At 39.1% G+C, this 16,741-nt stretch overlaps 1 protein-coding gene across 1 annotated transcript in view; it reads left to right on the top strand.

Moving 5' to 3' along the window:
- gli2a (GLI family zinc finger 2a) overlaps positions 1 to 16,741 on the top strand; it is a 149,343-nt gene that overhangs the window by 92,920 nt on the left and 39,682 nt on the right. The window contains exons 4-5 of the mRNA XM_030125569.1: positions 6,206 to 6,411; positions 13,601 to 13,804. Coding sequence (XP_029981429.1) covers positions 6,206 to 6,411; positions 13,601 to 13,804 — 410 coding nt within the window. The remainder of the gene's footprint in view (positions 1 to 6,205; positions 6,412 to 13,600; positions 13,805 to 16,741) is intronic.

The following is a 16,741-nucleotide window of genomic DNA, read 5'->3' on the forward strand; positions in this document are numbered from 1 at the left end:
AGTGTGCGTGTGTCTAAAGAACACCAAGTGACTACCCTTTTTTTGAATAAAACTTTGTGTTCTCCTTCCATTTCTAAACTTTTTATTATGAAACATAATTTTAGATGTTTATAGCATAATACAATGTACACCATTGTGATTAAGCATGAGATACTTATAATGTGACAACTACGCTGATTTTACTTTGCATGTAAATGTGTTAAACATGAGGCTGCAAGAAAGTAACTGCAAAACAGAAGCCATGGTGACATTAGGGGAATCATTACAATGCTAATTAAAGATTTCCTTCAGTCACACTGCATTGAATTATTATTAATATTAAGCTGTACCTCCATCAGGGCTTTGATGCATTTCACTGGATCTCTCCTAAACATCCATTTCCAGTGTATCAGTAGTGATGCCTCAGATTTCCACAGTGCACTTGTGGAATTTGCATAACAGGTCACGGTTGAGTCAAAACATTTGTGACATCACACATCCTGCTTGTGAGTACACGCCTTAAACTTAGATATGATGTGGAAAATAACATCAAACATCATTATATATGAAGCTCAAAGATTAAAGCCCACTGAAGATTTGGTCTGGAATGAGACTTCGACTCATTTTTACGACTTTCTTTTGATTGTCACGGCACTGACTGAACTGGTGAAGTGGCAAGACTTGGACAAACTCCTTTTTATCGTCATGTTTTTCTTGAACTCACCACTAATCATGCTGCAATCTGTGCCGCGCCAACAATCTAATGTACAGGCACTCTGGTATGCACTTACTCATAGGGTTACTCATATGCTCAACAAGCTGTGCCATGTCCAAATCACTTTTTCTCACAGCAGAGTTTTAACAATGGAACAACAGAGAGCATGTAATCACACAGTACTGAACACAGAGACAAATAGCAATTACCTTGTTGAAAGCATGTCATCTACTGACTCACAATGGATTTCCATTCCTCTATCTAACCCTCTTTCTAGTATCATCTCCACAGTAAAGTCCTTTTCTTTGGAGATAGTTCATAACTCCAATGCTAAGAGTACGCACGCATAGTTTTACCATCTCTCTGTCTTTTTCCAGCAAGACAGCCACCCATACAGTTAAAATATGATAAAAGTGTCTTTAAATGGCAGCTTCTGATTGAGAGACTGAGCTCTGAGGCCCACCATGAGCTTCACATTGAACCACTTCGACTGAAGCTTCTGGAAAACACACAGGCTTCAAGTAACATCTTGTCAGAAAAAGGGTGGATCGACAAGGCTTCAATAATGGTACCTGCCAGACAGGACTATTATTTGCAGCCTCCTGACAGGCAACAGCAGTAAATTTCACCTTATTATCAAGGTTTCATATAGACTCTCAGTCATTTGAATGATTTACTGCAGCTGGAGTGGTGTGTGCCGACACGCTGGTTTGTCATCGGCCAAGAAACAAATAAGTATGTTGATGGATATGGGCTCAGCGTTAAATGTTGCAAAACTCTTTTAGTTGTTTGTATGTCGAATATAATGAAACTTAAATTAGCTGTTTTCTGAAAGGAAACTGGAACTGATTTTAATATGAATGCTGTCTTAGGTTTATGACAATCCTACAAAAGAAATCCATATTCAGATAGGGACCGAGGATGCAATGAGCTCATATCACCAACATTATTAACTTGTGAAATGTTCTGCCAAACTTTGACTCCATAGTCATTCATTTAAAATTGTCAGTATTAACCTGGTCTTTCACAGATCATTCCACCAAGGATTGCAGCATTAATGTTTTAAGGCTGCGTATTTGAGTCATTATAGACATTTATAGTTATGTCAGGATTGAAAGTGTTTGCTTTGTTAATGTCAACCTGTAGGAATTTGCATAATGCATTGCTTTAAATAAATGCTTGTGAATGTCAGTCATGATAATGAAAACTGCATTTAACCCATGAAGTCCCAAACATCCACTGGCGACCAAAATCACTCACTGATATGAAATGTTTAATACCTGTTGATCCACTAATCCTATCAGTATATGTAAACAGTTGGTGTAAAATACAGTTTGTTGTCTTTTCATGGTCATCACATATGACCCACTTGGACGTTCAGAGGCTCCGTAATTACCGTGGAAACATTGTCATCTTCAACAACACTGATTCACTAATAAAACCCATGGAGTTGGATCAGTGACAGTAGTTGGAGACACTTACTTTGTGTCCAGTGAACAATATATTTTGCTGAAAAAACAATATTTTGGATATAATAGCCCTCAACTTTAACCTGAGTTTTAATGAACATCTACATAATCAGTGAAATTAAATACAGGAAACCTGATTTTTACTTAAAAATGCAAAACACAGAGTATAATATTAGAGTAAATGGTGATTAATTACTTAAGAAAGGTTAAAGATAGAGAAAAAATTATTTGGGAACTGCCACAAAAATAGCACTGGGTCTTTATGGGTTAAGTGCTGGTGGTGCAGAGTTCACATCTGCTTGAAACTGGAAAATGTTTGATCATTCTCAGATATTGTCATTTTAATTCTCAATAATGACTTGCAATTGAAATCTTTGAAATCATTTGCTCATACAACTTCAGACACCCGTTGTCTGTCCGTACATTATATTTACAAATATATTTACAAATATTTACAAGGATCACAATTCATATCAGTCTTGATTTTGATTAAAACCTTGCAATATTTTTTTGTTTTTTGTTTCACCCTTATATTTAGATATTCCTCCTACAATTTGAGTCATGTATGTATAGTAATATGACTAATATGTTTGTTAGTAGGATTGTTTTTTTTTTTTCAATTGTTAAGAATAAAGGAAATTATATCCCAGTAGTAGCCATATCCTTTATATGACCATGCACAGGTTAAGGTGGAGACAAAGACTACCGAACAGCTTCCCCCACCGTGTTAGGCAGGTGTTTCAGGTTTTTTTCTCTTTAACTTAATCAACACAATATTGTGCTGGTAACATTTCCCATTATGGCAGGATGCAGTAACTTTGATGTGTCTTGAATCACTCAGTGTGAGCCAGCAGTAGTGCCAGTTTACCCAGGTAGCCCTACAGTGAAGCACCCAGGCACTAATCTGAGAAGGCACTGCCAACCTCTCTGTATGCTGCTTCGAGGCGGACTGAAGGAAGCGTGTTTTTGTGTATGGAGCGTCTGTTTCTTCTCACTTCTCCCCTCCCGCCCAGAACAGAGGGCTCTTTATGGTTGTTTGTAGGGAAGAGTGGGCCTGACGGCAGAAAGTTGGCCCTCAGACAAGGCCGGCAGTCTGCAGGCGCTTACTGGAAATGGAGCGAGGGCCGAGGCTCTGGGTTGGTTGGCTTGGTCCGAGATGGGCAGGGCCGGGACCGGGTGCAGGTTGGCGCCAGCACAGGGTCCGTGAATGAGAGACTGAGCAGGGAAACTGAAGAGGAGATAGGAGGAAAGATTTGGTCTTGCATGCATGCAGGGTCTCAGGGCTGCCATTCATAGCCGCAGACAGGAAGTGCAGCCCGGACCACTCATTTCTTCAAATGATCTGACGTCTCTGACTAGTGTATCCACGCTCAAGTGCTATCCATGAAGTATGCAAGCTTCATCTTGACAACTGACTGACCTGAAGGCATCTGTTTTGAATATTAATTTGAGTGTTTTGCTTTGCAAACACACAGACATGCAAATCTTCCCATGCACAAACGCAATTGCCAAGAATCCAAACGGCATGTATAAACACTCATTTGTTGCTGAAAGCACCAGCTCATGCAGAATTTGTTGTGAAGTGCTTAAATAGACAGCTATTCTGTTAATGAGGTCGCACTTCCTGTAAGTAAAAGCACTTTGATTAGAGTCAAAGTTAATGCCAAATGATTCACCACAGTTGTCTGAACTGATGTACACTCATGATCAACAAACACAGCAGTTCATTATTTTGCTGAAGTGAAACAATTTGTGCTGCATGACATATTTAAGAAAGTGTATTTACCATTACAACCGTTTCAGAGAGATAGGGTTGGAAAGAACCTCTAATATTTCATTCATCAATGTCATTTTTCCTCCTTTTTACACAAACACTGCAGGGTGGATGTAAAGTAACTAGGCATTTGAAATTGCCTATAGAATTTTTAGTATCACTGAAATCATAATGAAAACATTTTTTAAACATTCATTCATTCATTTTCTGAACCCGCTTTATCCTCACTAGGGCCTCGGGGGTCGCAAGGAGCCTGTCCCAGCTACTTAAGGGCGAAGGCGGGGTACACCCTGGACATTTCACCAGTTCATCACAGGGCTGACATATACAGACAAACAATCACTCTCACATTCACACCTATGGGCAATTTTAGATTAACCAATTAACCCATCAGTGTATGTCTTTGGATGGTGGGAGGAAGCCGGAGTACCCGGAGAGAACCCACGCAGACACAGGGAGAACATGCAAACTCCACACAGAAAGGTCCCTCCTCCATCGACTGGTGTTGGAATTGAACCCAGGACCTTCTTGCTGTGAGGCACAAGTGCTAACCACTGCACCACCCATTTTTTAAGCAGACAACACTAAAGGGGATTTGTTATTTTCTTTTTGTCTTATTTCAAATTTTCTTATTGTCTTATTGCATCTGCGTGACACCATGACTACAGACCGCTATCTTCAGATGCTCGTAAGTTACTTGTGGCCCACGGTGTCTGGCTGGGATAACATTGGTGACCTGATATTCATGCAGGATGGTGCACCCCCCCCATTTTGCTCTTACTGTGCGTGCGTGGTTATACCAACATTTTCCAGCATATGGATGGGACGACGCAGATGAATGGCCTTCAAGAAGCCCAGATCTCACTCCATGTGATTTTTACCTGTGGGGTTACACAAAAGAGGAGGTGTACAAGACAAAACCTGCACCTATTATGAATTGCGTACAGATAACACACCAATTAAAAGGGCTGTGTTATACATTATGAGCTTTCCACGTGTATGTTCATGCTGCGTCGAATACCACGTGATTAAAGGTTAGGGTTAGCGGTTACAAATATGTAAACTGGAGATCTTGGTGTACATTGACACCTCGAACATGCAAAAGGATGAAAATGCATAAGAACTGGTGTGACATACAACGCAATTTCATGAGATCAGTCTGAAACCTCGCACACTGGATGACTTGGAGTCACAGATTCAGGAGGTTCTCAATGATATCTTAGACGACGTCCTTTAGAAGGTTGTTCAGTCCATCCCTGGAAACCGGTTGACGTTAAGGGTGCTTACGTTTAAATATGAAGATTTACTGTCATGTTCCCATGTAATAAAGAACATGTATCATTTGTTTCAATAAATTTGTAGTAGGAATATGGATTTTATTACCAATTTTTAATGCCTAGTTACTTTTCACCCAGCCTGTATAAGTGCAGGTTGTGTCATTCAGTCTTTATTATACTACTCATACCTTCAGAGCTGTATCGAGCACTGATATTCTAGTCTACCAGGTGTTCTTACCACACACCGAGGGAACGACAGGTCTCTTATGAGAGATGAAGAGCACTAGGTCGACATAAGTAGTGGTGCCCCTTTAAAGGGTTGTGCCACTGCCAGCGGCCAGCAGACGTTTTTATCTAGAGTTCATCCCCTCAGGGGCCGTTGAGGATTACAACACCCACTTGTCTGTGTTCCCGCAAAGCAGAGCTGCCAATTACCTGCCAGACATGACAAATTTACTATATAGACTGATCTGACCGGCAGGCTGTCGGAGAACTTCAGTGGAGACTCCTTTTATTGGCCAAAGATAGCTATAGGCAGCTACTTAAGATTTGAAGCATCCGGTAGCGCTCTTTTATCATACGTATGTAATACCTGAGGTGAAAGACCCTGTAGTTTGCCCACCCAAACAGAGCAGGCTTCGTCATAGTCTCATAGTCAGAAGGCCCTTGGTTTTGACTTGTCTGTAGCTCTAAGGCTTAATAGGAGAAGGTGAAAAAAGGGGATTATTATGTATTACCTGTGGGACTGGGGAGGAGAAGGGGTGTAAGTAGACTGCAGATATCTTTGTGTTACAAAAGTTAAGACTTGTCTATGAACATACCAGTGAATATCACTCAAGATGATATCTGTACACAAAAGGAATAAGCAAATACTGCAACTCAGATTACACTCCTTCAAACACCACAATCTGTTCTCGTGTCTTCTCCTTTACGTTCTCTGATTTCCACTTTATTAAAATAAGTCTCTTTTACTCTTCCTCCCTCTCCTCAGACCTCCAGGACTGACGGGCAGCCCGGTTATCTCCGATATTTCCCTGATCCGTCTCTCACCGCACGCAGCAGCCGGGACCGGCGAGTCACCGTTCAGCCCTCCACACCCGTACGTCAGCCCCCACATGGAGCACTATCTGCGCTCGGTGCACGGAAGCCCCACCCTCTCCATGATCTCAGCTGCCCGAGGTCTGAGCCCGGCTGAAGGTGAGACACTGGAATGCACAAACACACACTATTACAGTAGTGAAGAGAACCCTCCATAACATAGAACACTAAAGACTCAAAGGGAAGTTAAGTCAGCTTTGAGACATATTTCTGAGTCAAACAGAATGTGGTTTAACCCATAAAGACCCAAACAGCCACCATCGACCAAAACTATCCACTGATCTAAACTGTTTAATACCTGTTGATCCATTAATCTTATCAATCCATGTAAATAACTGGTGTAAAATGCAGTTTGTCATCTTTTCATGGTCATCAGATATGACCCATTTGGACATTCAGAGGCTTTAGTGAACATGGAAACACCGTCATCTTCTGCAGCATTAACTCAACAATAAAACCCATGGAGTTTAACCAATAACAGTGGTGGTAGACACCTGTTTTTGTGTTCAGTTAATGATATATTTTGTTGAAAAAGTCACTTTACTCTTCAGTTTTCTCTGTTTCTGAGATAATAACCATCTACTTTAATATGAGCCTTTGTAAACATCTACGTGATCAGAAAATTAAATGGAGGAAAATATGTGATTTATACTGTAAAAATACAAAATACAGAGTATAATATTATAATAAATGGTGATAAATCAATTAAGAATGATTGAATAGATTGAAAAATTCACTTGGGAACTGTCACAGAAGAAGCACTGGGTCTTTATGGGTTAATTACAACAGGTACATAAATAAAGTCACCCTTTTGGACCCTTATGTACTATTCACAAGATAAAACTGGTTTAGAATTATTGTATCTGTAAAAACACCTTGAAAACCTACATCAAAATAAACTGTGTACATAAAAAGTTCAAACGTGACATATGTTGTAAAGTCTGGCATTGTCTGTTATTTTTTTTGCTCTTACTTTAACCCGTAAAGGGTGCAGTACTACTTTGGTGGCAGTTCCCAAATAAATATTTCTCTCCATTTAACCTTTCTTAAGTGATTTATCACCATTCATCATATGTATTGTTTGTCTGTATTTTGCATTTTTTTCAGTGAAAACAGGTATTTTCTTATATTTAATTCACTCAGCATGTACTTTTATCATTATGGTAAGATTACATTTGAGGGTTATTATATCAAAAACAGAGAAAACTTAAGAAAAAGTGATGTTTTCAGTAAAATACATCATTAATGGAATGTAAAAACAAGTGCCTCCAGCAATTGTCTACTATCAAACTCCATGGGTTTTACTGATGAATTAATGTTACAGAAGATGACGCCGTTTCCACGTTCACTACAGAGCCTCGGAATGTCCAAAGGTGTCATATCTGACAACCATGAAATGATGAATAACTGCATTTTACCTCAATTATTTCAATGTATTGATAGAATTAATGGTTTTAAAGTAGATCAGAAGATGGTTTCGGTCACTGGTGGATATTTGAGTGTGGGTTAATATAAGCCTAGAAGTAGTTTATTGTTTCTTACCTGAAAATATCACATGATCAATGATGCCAGAATCAAGAGAGACTCAACACACTGCTGTCGATCAAATATTAGAGATTAAATACCTTGAGATAAACAGATGTGTTAGTTTTTCACTCGGATGTCGGTAATCCATGGCATAAGAAGCAGCAAAATTAGGTGATTTCATTAAAAGAGTGCAGATCAAAGCTAAAATAGAAAATAGTAAAGGAAATATGACATTTCTGTTAATTTTATCCACCAGTTTTTTTTTTATAAACAAGTATGCAAAATGTTGCCAGTCAACTCATAATAATAACTGTGACTAGGGATGTAACTATATGTAAATTTCATATCACAGTTATTGTGACCAAAATTATCACGGTTATCGTTATTATCACGGTATTGTTGAAATTGTGCTCAAAATGTTCAAAAAGTACTTGTACACACACTGAAATAATTTTACCAAGTTGTATTTTGAAAAACAAAACAAAACAAATAAAATAAAATAAAATAGGCACAATGCACTCTCTCTTGGCAGAAACATTCAAATATTAACCCTTAGTGGTGTGAGCCTATTTTGGCTGTTTTTCAGTACTTTTGATTTTGCCTTTATATACTATATAAAGACGTGTTCACTATACCCATGTTTGGTATCTTTTTTTTTTTCAGCACAACTTCATTTATATCATCTGTCTATTATTTTTTTCACTTTAACCGACTATAAAAACATAAAAGGACAAAAAAACACACAAGAAATATCTAAAATCCGATTTGAAAAATGTATATAATTTATTACATAAATAACGCACAGATGCTTAGCGAACCTTTTGAAAGACTTTAAAAGAGAATATTGGTTCCAAATATTAGGTATATAAAATTAAAACTGCAATAAATTAAAACTATAATCAAATATTTGACATGAAAGCAGACCTTCACATAGGCGTTTTCTCCGGAAAAGTGCGGTAATCAAACACGGTTATCATGATAATTAGAATTTAAATGGTAATACTAACCGTTGGCAATTTTACCGCGGTTTATCGTTATACCGGTAATCGTTACATCCCTAACTGTGACAAGCCTAAAGACAACATATGAGAAACCACTTTATTGGGGTGACCCGATATGCTGCAAAAAACAAGGGCACAATTGTCTTGAGCTATGATTCCTGGCTGAATGGACCATTTACTGGATGTTATTCCCCTACTGTTCCACATATTTCCAGTCTCAACCACTGTCTTTATCAAATATAGCCAAAAATGCCCATTATTTATAATTTCTATTCATGCAATTCCCATTATAGCCTCTTCTATATGGTGCGTCAGAGCACAGATGTGTTAAGCTGTGTTAGATTCTTCCCCCATACTATCATATACATACAGATGCTTAATGTGTAAATCACTTCCAAGGCACAGGAACACATGTGCAGCCATAAACACTCTCCTACCTGTTAGCTTACGATCACCATCCTGCATCTGCTAAATGGAAATATTTAACCGTCTTGTGATGTATGCAGTGTACACAGACTGAAGAATAAGCTGCAAGTGATGTGGAAAATGTTTCAAACGGCTGCTTTTCTGTTATTTGAACATTAAGGAGGTGAGATTAGAGTTGAGCGGGTTGAAAATTTATGTATCCTGTTCACTATAAACCCACTCTGTCTCCATGGCTCACTGCAACCACACACTTCAGTTTACACAGTGCACGTCTTGACCACTAGTGATAATTAGTCTTACACCTCATATGTTCCCCTGCATACATAAAATACTGAAGCGCACCTTTCATCAAGCATGTTGTGGTGTTATTTACGTTTTTTGTGTGTGCATGCGGATCATTTGCGGGTGCGCTGAGCATATGCTTTGCGGCAAAGTGTACTTTCCTACTCATTTTTATGTATGTGCAGGAGACAGTATGGAAATTAGCAATGAGGCAAACGTGCTGAGCCCCTGATCTATTGAGTTCACATGATGACAGACTTGTCCTCGCTGCCCCTGTTCATACAACAGGTCGAGGAGACAGGAGCCACAGGCCTGCAGCCACAGCTCCAATAAATCACCAAGTACACGCTCCTGGCAAGTAATGCTTCTCTGCCTTTCATAAGAAGCAATGCGGAAGAGATGCTGTTGCTGATAAAGTGGCGGCAAATATGGCACCAAGCGGAGGGCATTCTGCAGCTTTGCAGAACATAAATAAAGTCTGGAACCACAGAAGTCAGTGGAGCATGTATAAACCTCTGATAGGGATACCTGGGTGCCAGGCATGTGTTGAAGGCTGCTTGTGAAAGTCTAACTGCTTAATGTATACTCTATATAAATGTTAATATGCGGTTTTGAGTGAAACGTCTCAGCACCTATCGGCCATTTTTATAGCCCAGCTGTAATCTGAAGGTATTCCCTTAAAAAATAAAACACTTTCTATAGCACACTATAATTACCCATTTTCCGAGTCTAAGTTTCTTTAAATTTCACATATAAATTTCACACTTGTATTCATAGCTGGGTATTTGCTGGTTTCAAAAAGTTCATTTAAGACTTTTCAAGACCATTCAGAAAACTATTTAACACCTAGTTCACGTCCATACTGACCAAACCACAGAGGATTTGACGAAAAGTCATATGAGTTTTCCTCACTTGAGTGTTTTCCTCCATAAGGCCATGAGGTTATTTTCAACGGGCTTCAACCGAGTACTAAATGTGCTGCTCTGGAGTTAGATCCAGTTGATGTTTATTAGCTGATTCATCACATTGCAACACACTGTCTGGGCAGATTGTATTAGTGTTATTGGTTTCACGTTAGTTTTGTTTTGTAGTTTTTGGGGTTGGGCTGATGATTGTATGATTCCATTGTGGTCAGTTTATTTTTTTTGTCGATTCAACTGTCACCTTTGTAAATTCTAAGCTACCCTGGGGCTCTCTAGTGTTAAGGAAGAAAGCGAAAAACAGTTCCAGTTTCTACAGGTATTTGTGATGACGCAAAATTATGACGATCCATTTGTATTGTGGATGAGTACACGACTGAGTGATTAGGCAGACGGATTCTCAGACATAATCTCAGTCTTATTTCATGTGATTTGTGTTAAGGAAGCGTGACTTTTTCCTTGGTTTAACGGGGACCATTTGGACTGTAGCTGCTGCTTCTCATCCCTCTGTGTTCATAAGTGAGGTCACTCAGACATAAAATGCTGCTCTGCGGAGGTGGTAACGTGATCTGGCAGCCATGAAGAACCCAAAGTAACATGCCTGGGTCGGTTTGCCTGTGCACTGTTACCGCAACCATGGCCTAATCGCTTCTGATGGATCCAGTTTTTGTGTACGTGCATGTGTCTGTAAGTCTGTATATTTGGGGGGGGCGGGGGAGGGGGGGTGTTAGTCGAGGAGGCTGCGGTTTTTAGCCTCCTTCCAGAGATCCCAACCCCCAACTCCCCCCATTTATACCAGTATGCATATTAATCTACACCCTTGTATCACTCCACAGAGGTGAGGAGGGGGAGTGAGTAGGAAATGGAGGAAAAAGGGGAACACAGACACCAATAGATGTAGGAAAGAAGAAAGTCAATGAGTCTCTCACTCTTATAGCTCCTGACACTTTTAAACATAGCTCACTGGGTGCAGGTGTTAACAGATTTTACATCAATATTACCCCTGCACATGCAACGTTAAAGGCTTCCTCAGCATTATGGCTGTGTGTGCACCTGCACTCTGTGCATGACTTCAGCCTGTCAAACTTAATGCACACACAACACCACAGAAGTGCAGGAATGTGATATTCCTCCCTCTGTAGCCCCCCCTCCCTCCCTCCCCTGCCCTGTGCCTTCTCCTCCTCGGCTTCCTTTACTCCCTAGAGATATTTTCCCACAACCCAGCAAGCCTCAAAGACATCAGACATCTTTTATCAAAAGCCTCACGCCCCAGGGCATGCACGCAAGCACAAATCTTCAAATCTGTAGAGCAGGGCACTTGTCTGCTCTGTTGAGTCCATCTTTCAACCTTTCTTTTCTTGTCTTTGTTTTTGTCATTCAGTAAAACGGTATGTCCAGTGACGCCTGTGAATGTGTTATGTCGTTACAGGAAGAATATCATTATACATATTTAGGCCTCTGTGAGTTGTGAAAAGGTGTCTTGCATCACTTCACATGACAATGACCTCTGTATGGTACCAGACTATCTTCTTATAAACAGTAGTGGAATGTAAACTAAGTATTTTTGCTCAAGTACTGTACTTGATCTTTACAGGAGACTTTCCATTTTATGCTGCTCTACACTTCCACTCCCCTACATCTCAGACAGATATTGTACTTCGTTGGGCATTACATTTGTTTACTTCTAATGCTTGGCGTAAGATGCACCAGGCAACTCCTAATGTTTTTAAGTACATTTATAGGACTAGTAAACAAAACTTTACCTTCTTTTTTTTTAATTCCTTAGAGCAGGGGTGTTAGACTCATTTCAGTTGGGGCCAGATTCAGCTAAATATGATCTGAAGTGGGCCGGACCAGTAAAATAATAACAGAATAATATATAAATAATGCCAACTCCAAAATTTTCTCTGTTTTAGAGTGAAAAAAGTCAAATTAAACATTGAAAATGTTTACATCTACAAACTATCCTTTCAAACAATGTGAATAACATGAACAAACTGAAAAAATAAGTGTAATTTTAACAATATTTTGCTTCAGTTGATCATTTTCACATGTTCATTATAACTTACAGATCACTACAAATACACAAAACATTTAATATCAGGAAGAATATTGTCAAAATTGTACTTACTTTTCTTAAAACATTTCAGGTTGTTCATATTTGTTCAGGTTATTCACATTTTTTGTGAAATTATACTTTGTTTTAGTGTAAATATATGAAAATATTTACATTTACAAAGAGAGAAATTTGGATTTGTGAATATTTATAGATTATTATGGTAGTATTTTACTGGTTTGACCCACTTGAGATTGAATTGGTCTGACTGCGGAACCTGAACTAAAATTAGGTTAGATTAGGTTAGGTTAGTTTATTTCAGACACAGACATAATACAAAACATATGGAACAAAAATAAAAATAATAATAATAATAATAAACAATACACAAATAAAAAATCAAACAATAGAAAAATAATAATAATAATGATAAACAATACACAAAAAATCAAATAATAGAAAAAAAAAAGAACAACTGTTGTGCCTGAAAGGGAGTAGGAAGAAGCCACTGCTTATCCAGTCCTACCCCCTAATTCCAGTCCTCAGACTGTTAGTGCTAAATTACTTGATATACAACATAAGATTGTGATTATCTATAAACACACCCCTACAAACCTGTATCCCCATACAGTCACATACACTTCTACATACACACATAGTCACATACACACATACAGTCACATACACACATACATACACACCAGTTTATTGTCTACCGCTGTACACACACGTCTGCACCCCCATGTTTATATACACACACCATACAATAGAACAACCTGACAGTCCAGATAATGATCATACTCTTCCTTGAACCAGATATTGTGAAAATAACATTTCTTTGTACATTTTTTTGAATGTTTGGACACTGCTTGAGGTCTACCCCCAACCCATTCCAAAGCTTAACCCCACACACAAAATGATTGTTAATATCTTAGTGTAATTTTTATATTTCATAAATTCATCCCAAGGGCCGGACTGGACCCTTTGGCAGGCCAGATTTGGCCCCCGGGCCGCATGTTTGACACCTGTGCCTTAGAGTAAAAACATTTACCTCTTTTCTCTAATTTCTACTGCAGTGACCCACGAACACTTAAAGGACCGTGCCCTGTTCAGCCTCCCCCCACCACCTCCAGGGGCGAACCCCAGCGAGTACTACCACCTCATGGCCAGTGCCAGCCAACGTAGCCCATACGGCGACCTGCTGATGCAGAGCGGAGCGGCGGCGGCTGCAGCGGCGGCAGCTGCAGCTCATCTACCTGACTACATCAGCCCAGTGGATGGTGAGGAAAAGTTTTACAAAGTGTTCTGTCTCTTGTTAGATAAAATTACAGTGTAAGCATCAGTAACACAGTAGGTCAGTTTAGACAACAGCATGTATGCTCAGTGAACATTAATAGAACTGTGACCATTAGAACCTGTAGTGAAGAACTTCCTGCACTGCCAACATGACGAGTCAGTGTGATATTTTTATGTTTTCAAGTATAATCATCCCAGGATTACTAAAGCACATGTATGTCTTTCATCTCTGGTACAAGTGTTACAGCCAAACTTAACAGCCTCCCTGCTCTTTGTTCTCAGCACCAGGCATGTTGATACCATCCTCTTATTCTTCCTCTTGAGGCTTTTTCATGGTAGAGTTCCCCACATCAAAGCGAGTGAAGCTTTTTAGACTAAAATGTAGCATGGGGGCAGTGGGTGGTGGGTTGAGGGTGCATAAACACTCAAAGCCCACGGCCACGGACCCATAAGAACACATGCTGCCTTAAAGTCTCTCATTCAGATGGTCTTTTTCAGGTGTACTTGTGCTGTTATGATCCTACAAAACAAATAATGCAGGGTAAGTGTAAAAAGAGCAGCACGGAGAGATGTTAGTGATGCAGAGCTACACATCTATATCAGGCTATTATTAAAAGGTTACCCTAATGGTCTACTTGTGCTGTCATCTGAAGCTGTGATTCCACCCAAACTGCTCAGAACTTTTCGTCTCAGAAATCTAATTGTCTCTTTCACACCTTCAAAGGTCCAGTGATGTGTGAAAGCAGCATCAGGTTTTACATGCAATTTTTATATGTAACTGTGCAGCGAATAAGAGATAATGTACATCAAGCTGATCATTACTGTCTTCAGTGACCCTTTATTTATTCTGAACTATGAATAGCTTGTCGTGCAGTAGTGGAAACAAGTTGGTGGATACACTTCAAATTTACACAATCTTAAATATTACCATGAAGTAGTTGCGGAAAAATGTTTTTTTGAATCTTAGAAAGTTCCCAGAAATTAACTCCATGGAAATGCATAGTCTTCCTACTTCCAGGTGAAAGATGTGGTGGAAATGCCACTTAAAGCTTCAATAGCAGAATTTGGACTTTCAGTTTCTATCCGCTCTCTCTTAAGCATCTAAACCAGGGGTCTCAAACATGCGGCCTGGGGGCCAAATGTGGCCCGTCAAAGGTTCCAATCTGGCCCGTGGGATGAATTTGCAAAATGGAGAAATTCCACAGTCAAAGCTGTCAAACTCATTTTAGTTCAGGTTCCACATACAGACCAATATGATCTACAGTAAAGTAATAACAGCAGAATAACCTACAAAAAAGAATGACGCCATATTTTCTTCTGGGTTTGATGTGAAAAAAAAAGAAAAAAATAATATTACATTATGTTCATAAATAATGACAACTTCACATTTTTCTCTTTGTTTTAGTGCAAAAAATAACATTAAATAAATTATGAAAAAAATATATGTGCAAACTATCCTGTAACAATAAAATGTGAACAACCTGAAATGTTTAAAGAAAATTAAGCACAATTTTAATAATTTTCTTTCTGTTACTCAGTGTTTAGTGTCTTTGTAGATCTGATCCATGTAGAAATGATACGTTGAGGCAGAATATGGTTAAAATTACATTTATTTTTCTTTAGAAACTTCACTTTTTTCAGGTTATGCACATCTTTTTGGTTTGGATAGTTTATAAAAGTAAGTATTTTCATAATTTAACGGGGGTTTTTTGCACAAAAAAAGACAAAAATTTGGAGTTGTCATTATTTATAGGTTATTATGTTATTATTTTACTGGTCTGGCCCACTGGAGATCAAATTGGGCTGAATGTGGCCCCTGAAAGAAAATGAGTTTGAGACCCCTGATCTAAACCATGGGTGTCAAACTCATTTTAGTTCAGGGGCCACATACACCCAATTTGACTTCAGGTGGGCCAGACCAGTAAAATAACAGTATAATGACAAGTCTAAATGTTTCTGTTTGTTTATGTATAAGAAAGTATTACATTTACAAACTACTAACAACTACAGCTAACTTTAAATTTCTTGAGAAAAATAATTGCAATTTTGACATTATTATGCCTCAGCATATTATTTACTCATTTGCATTGCAATTTACAGATCATAGTGGATCTAGAAATACACAAAACATTTAGCAACAGGTGTCTGGAACAGAAAATTAGAGAAGTTAGCTTTGTGATCAATACAAGTTGATTGTCAATGTCTTTTGTGAAATCTTTGCAAATTCATTTTCAAATTCAAATTGAATCTGTTGGAGGGCCGGTTTTGGCCCATGGTCCGTATGTTTGACACCTGTGATCTAAACAGACGACAGAACACTGTTTTATGCTGCTGTGTAAAAGTTGAACCCAGATGTCACAGGCAGGAGAGCTGCCATGTTCGTTGTGTAACAAGCCGCAGATTCAGCGCTGCACAGATGCCAAAAAATACTGCCTACTGAAGCTTTAAATCTCAGTGATGCGGCAGGTTACTCACACCAATACACACACACGAAAAAAAAGTCAGACTGACAGCCGGGCAAATAGGCAGGCAAATTCTGCCACATTCGCACACGTGTTTGCACACAGGCTCACAGAGACCAGCCTGTTCCTTCAGTCCAGTTAAAGCCTCGGCCTTCTATCAAGATGACGGTCAGGCACCAGAACAGACGTTTGATTTCAGAGGCAAACTCATCCAAGAAACCTTCAGTCCTTATGAATGGAGGATAGAAAGTGCACAGAGTGGAAAACTGTCCGTGAAAGTCGGCCTTTTCGATGCCTGATAATCAAGTACTCCCCTTGGCACGGACGACCGTTTCACTTCAGGAGCTTTTTCTTTCATCCTGTCCAACCACCCACCCAGAAAAATAACCCAAAAAAAAACTGCCCTGCTGTTTTCAACGTGTCACGCTCTCCAAAGTGTCTGCATGACACTAACGCTGG

Source organism: Sphaeramia orbicularis, chromosome 21 (genome assembly GCF_902148855.1).
Source record: "Sphaeramia orbicularis chromosome 21, fSphaOr1.1, whole genome shotgun sequence".
Classification (NCBI taxonomy): domain Eukaryota; kingdom Metazoa; phylum Chordata; class Actinopteri; order Kurtiformes; family Apogonidae; genus Sphaeramia; species Sphaeramia orbicularis.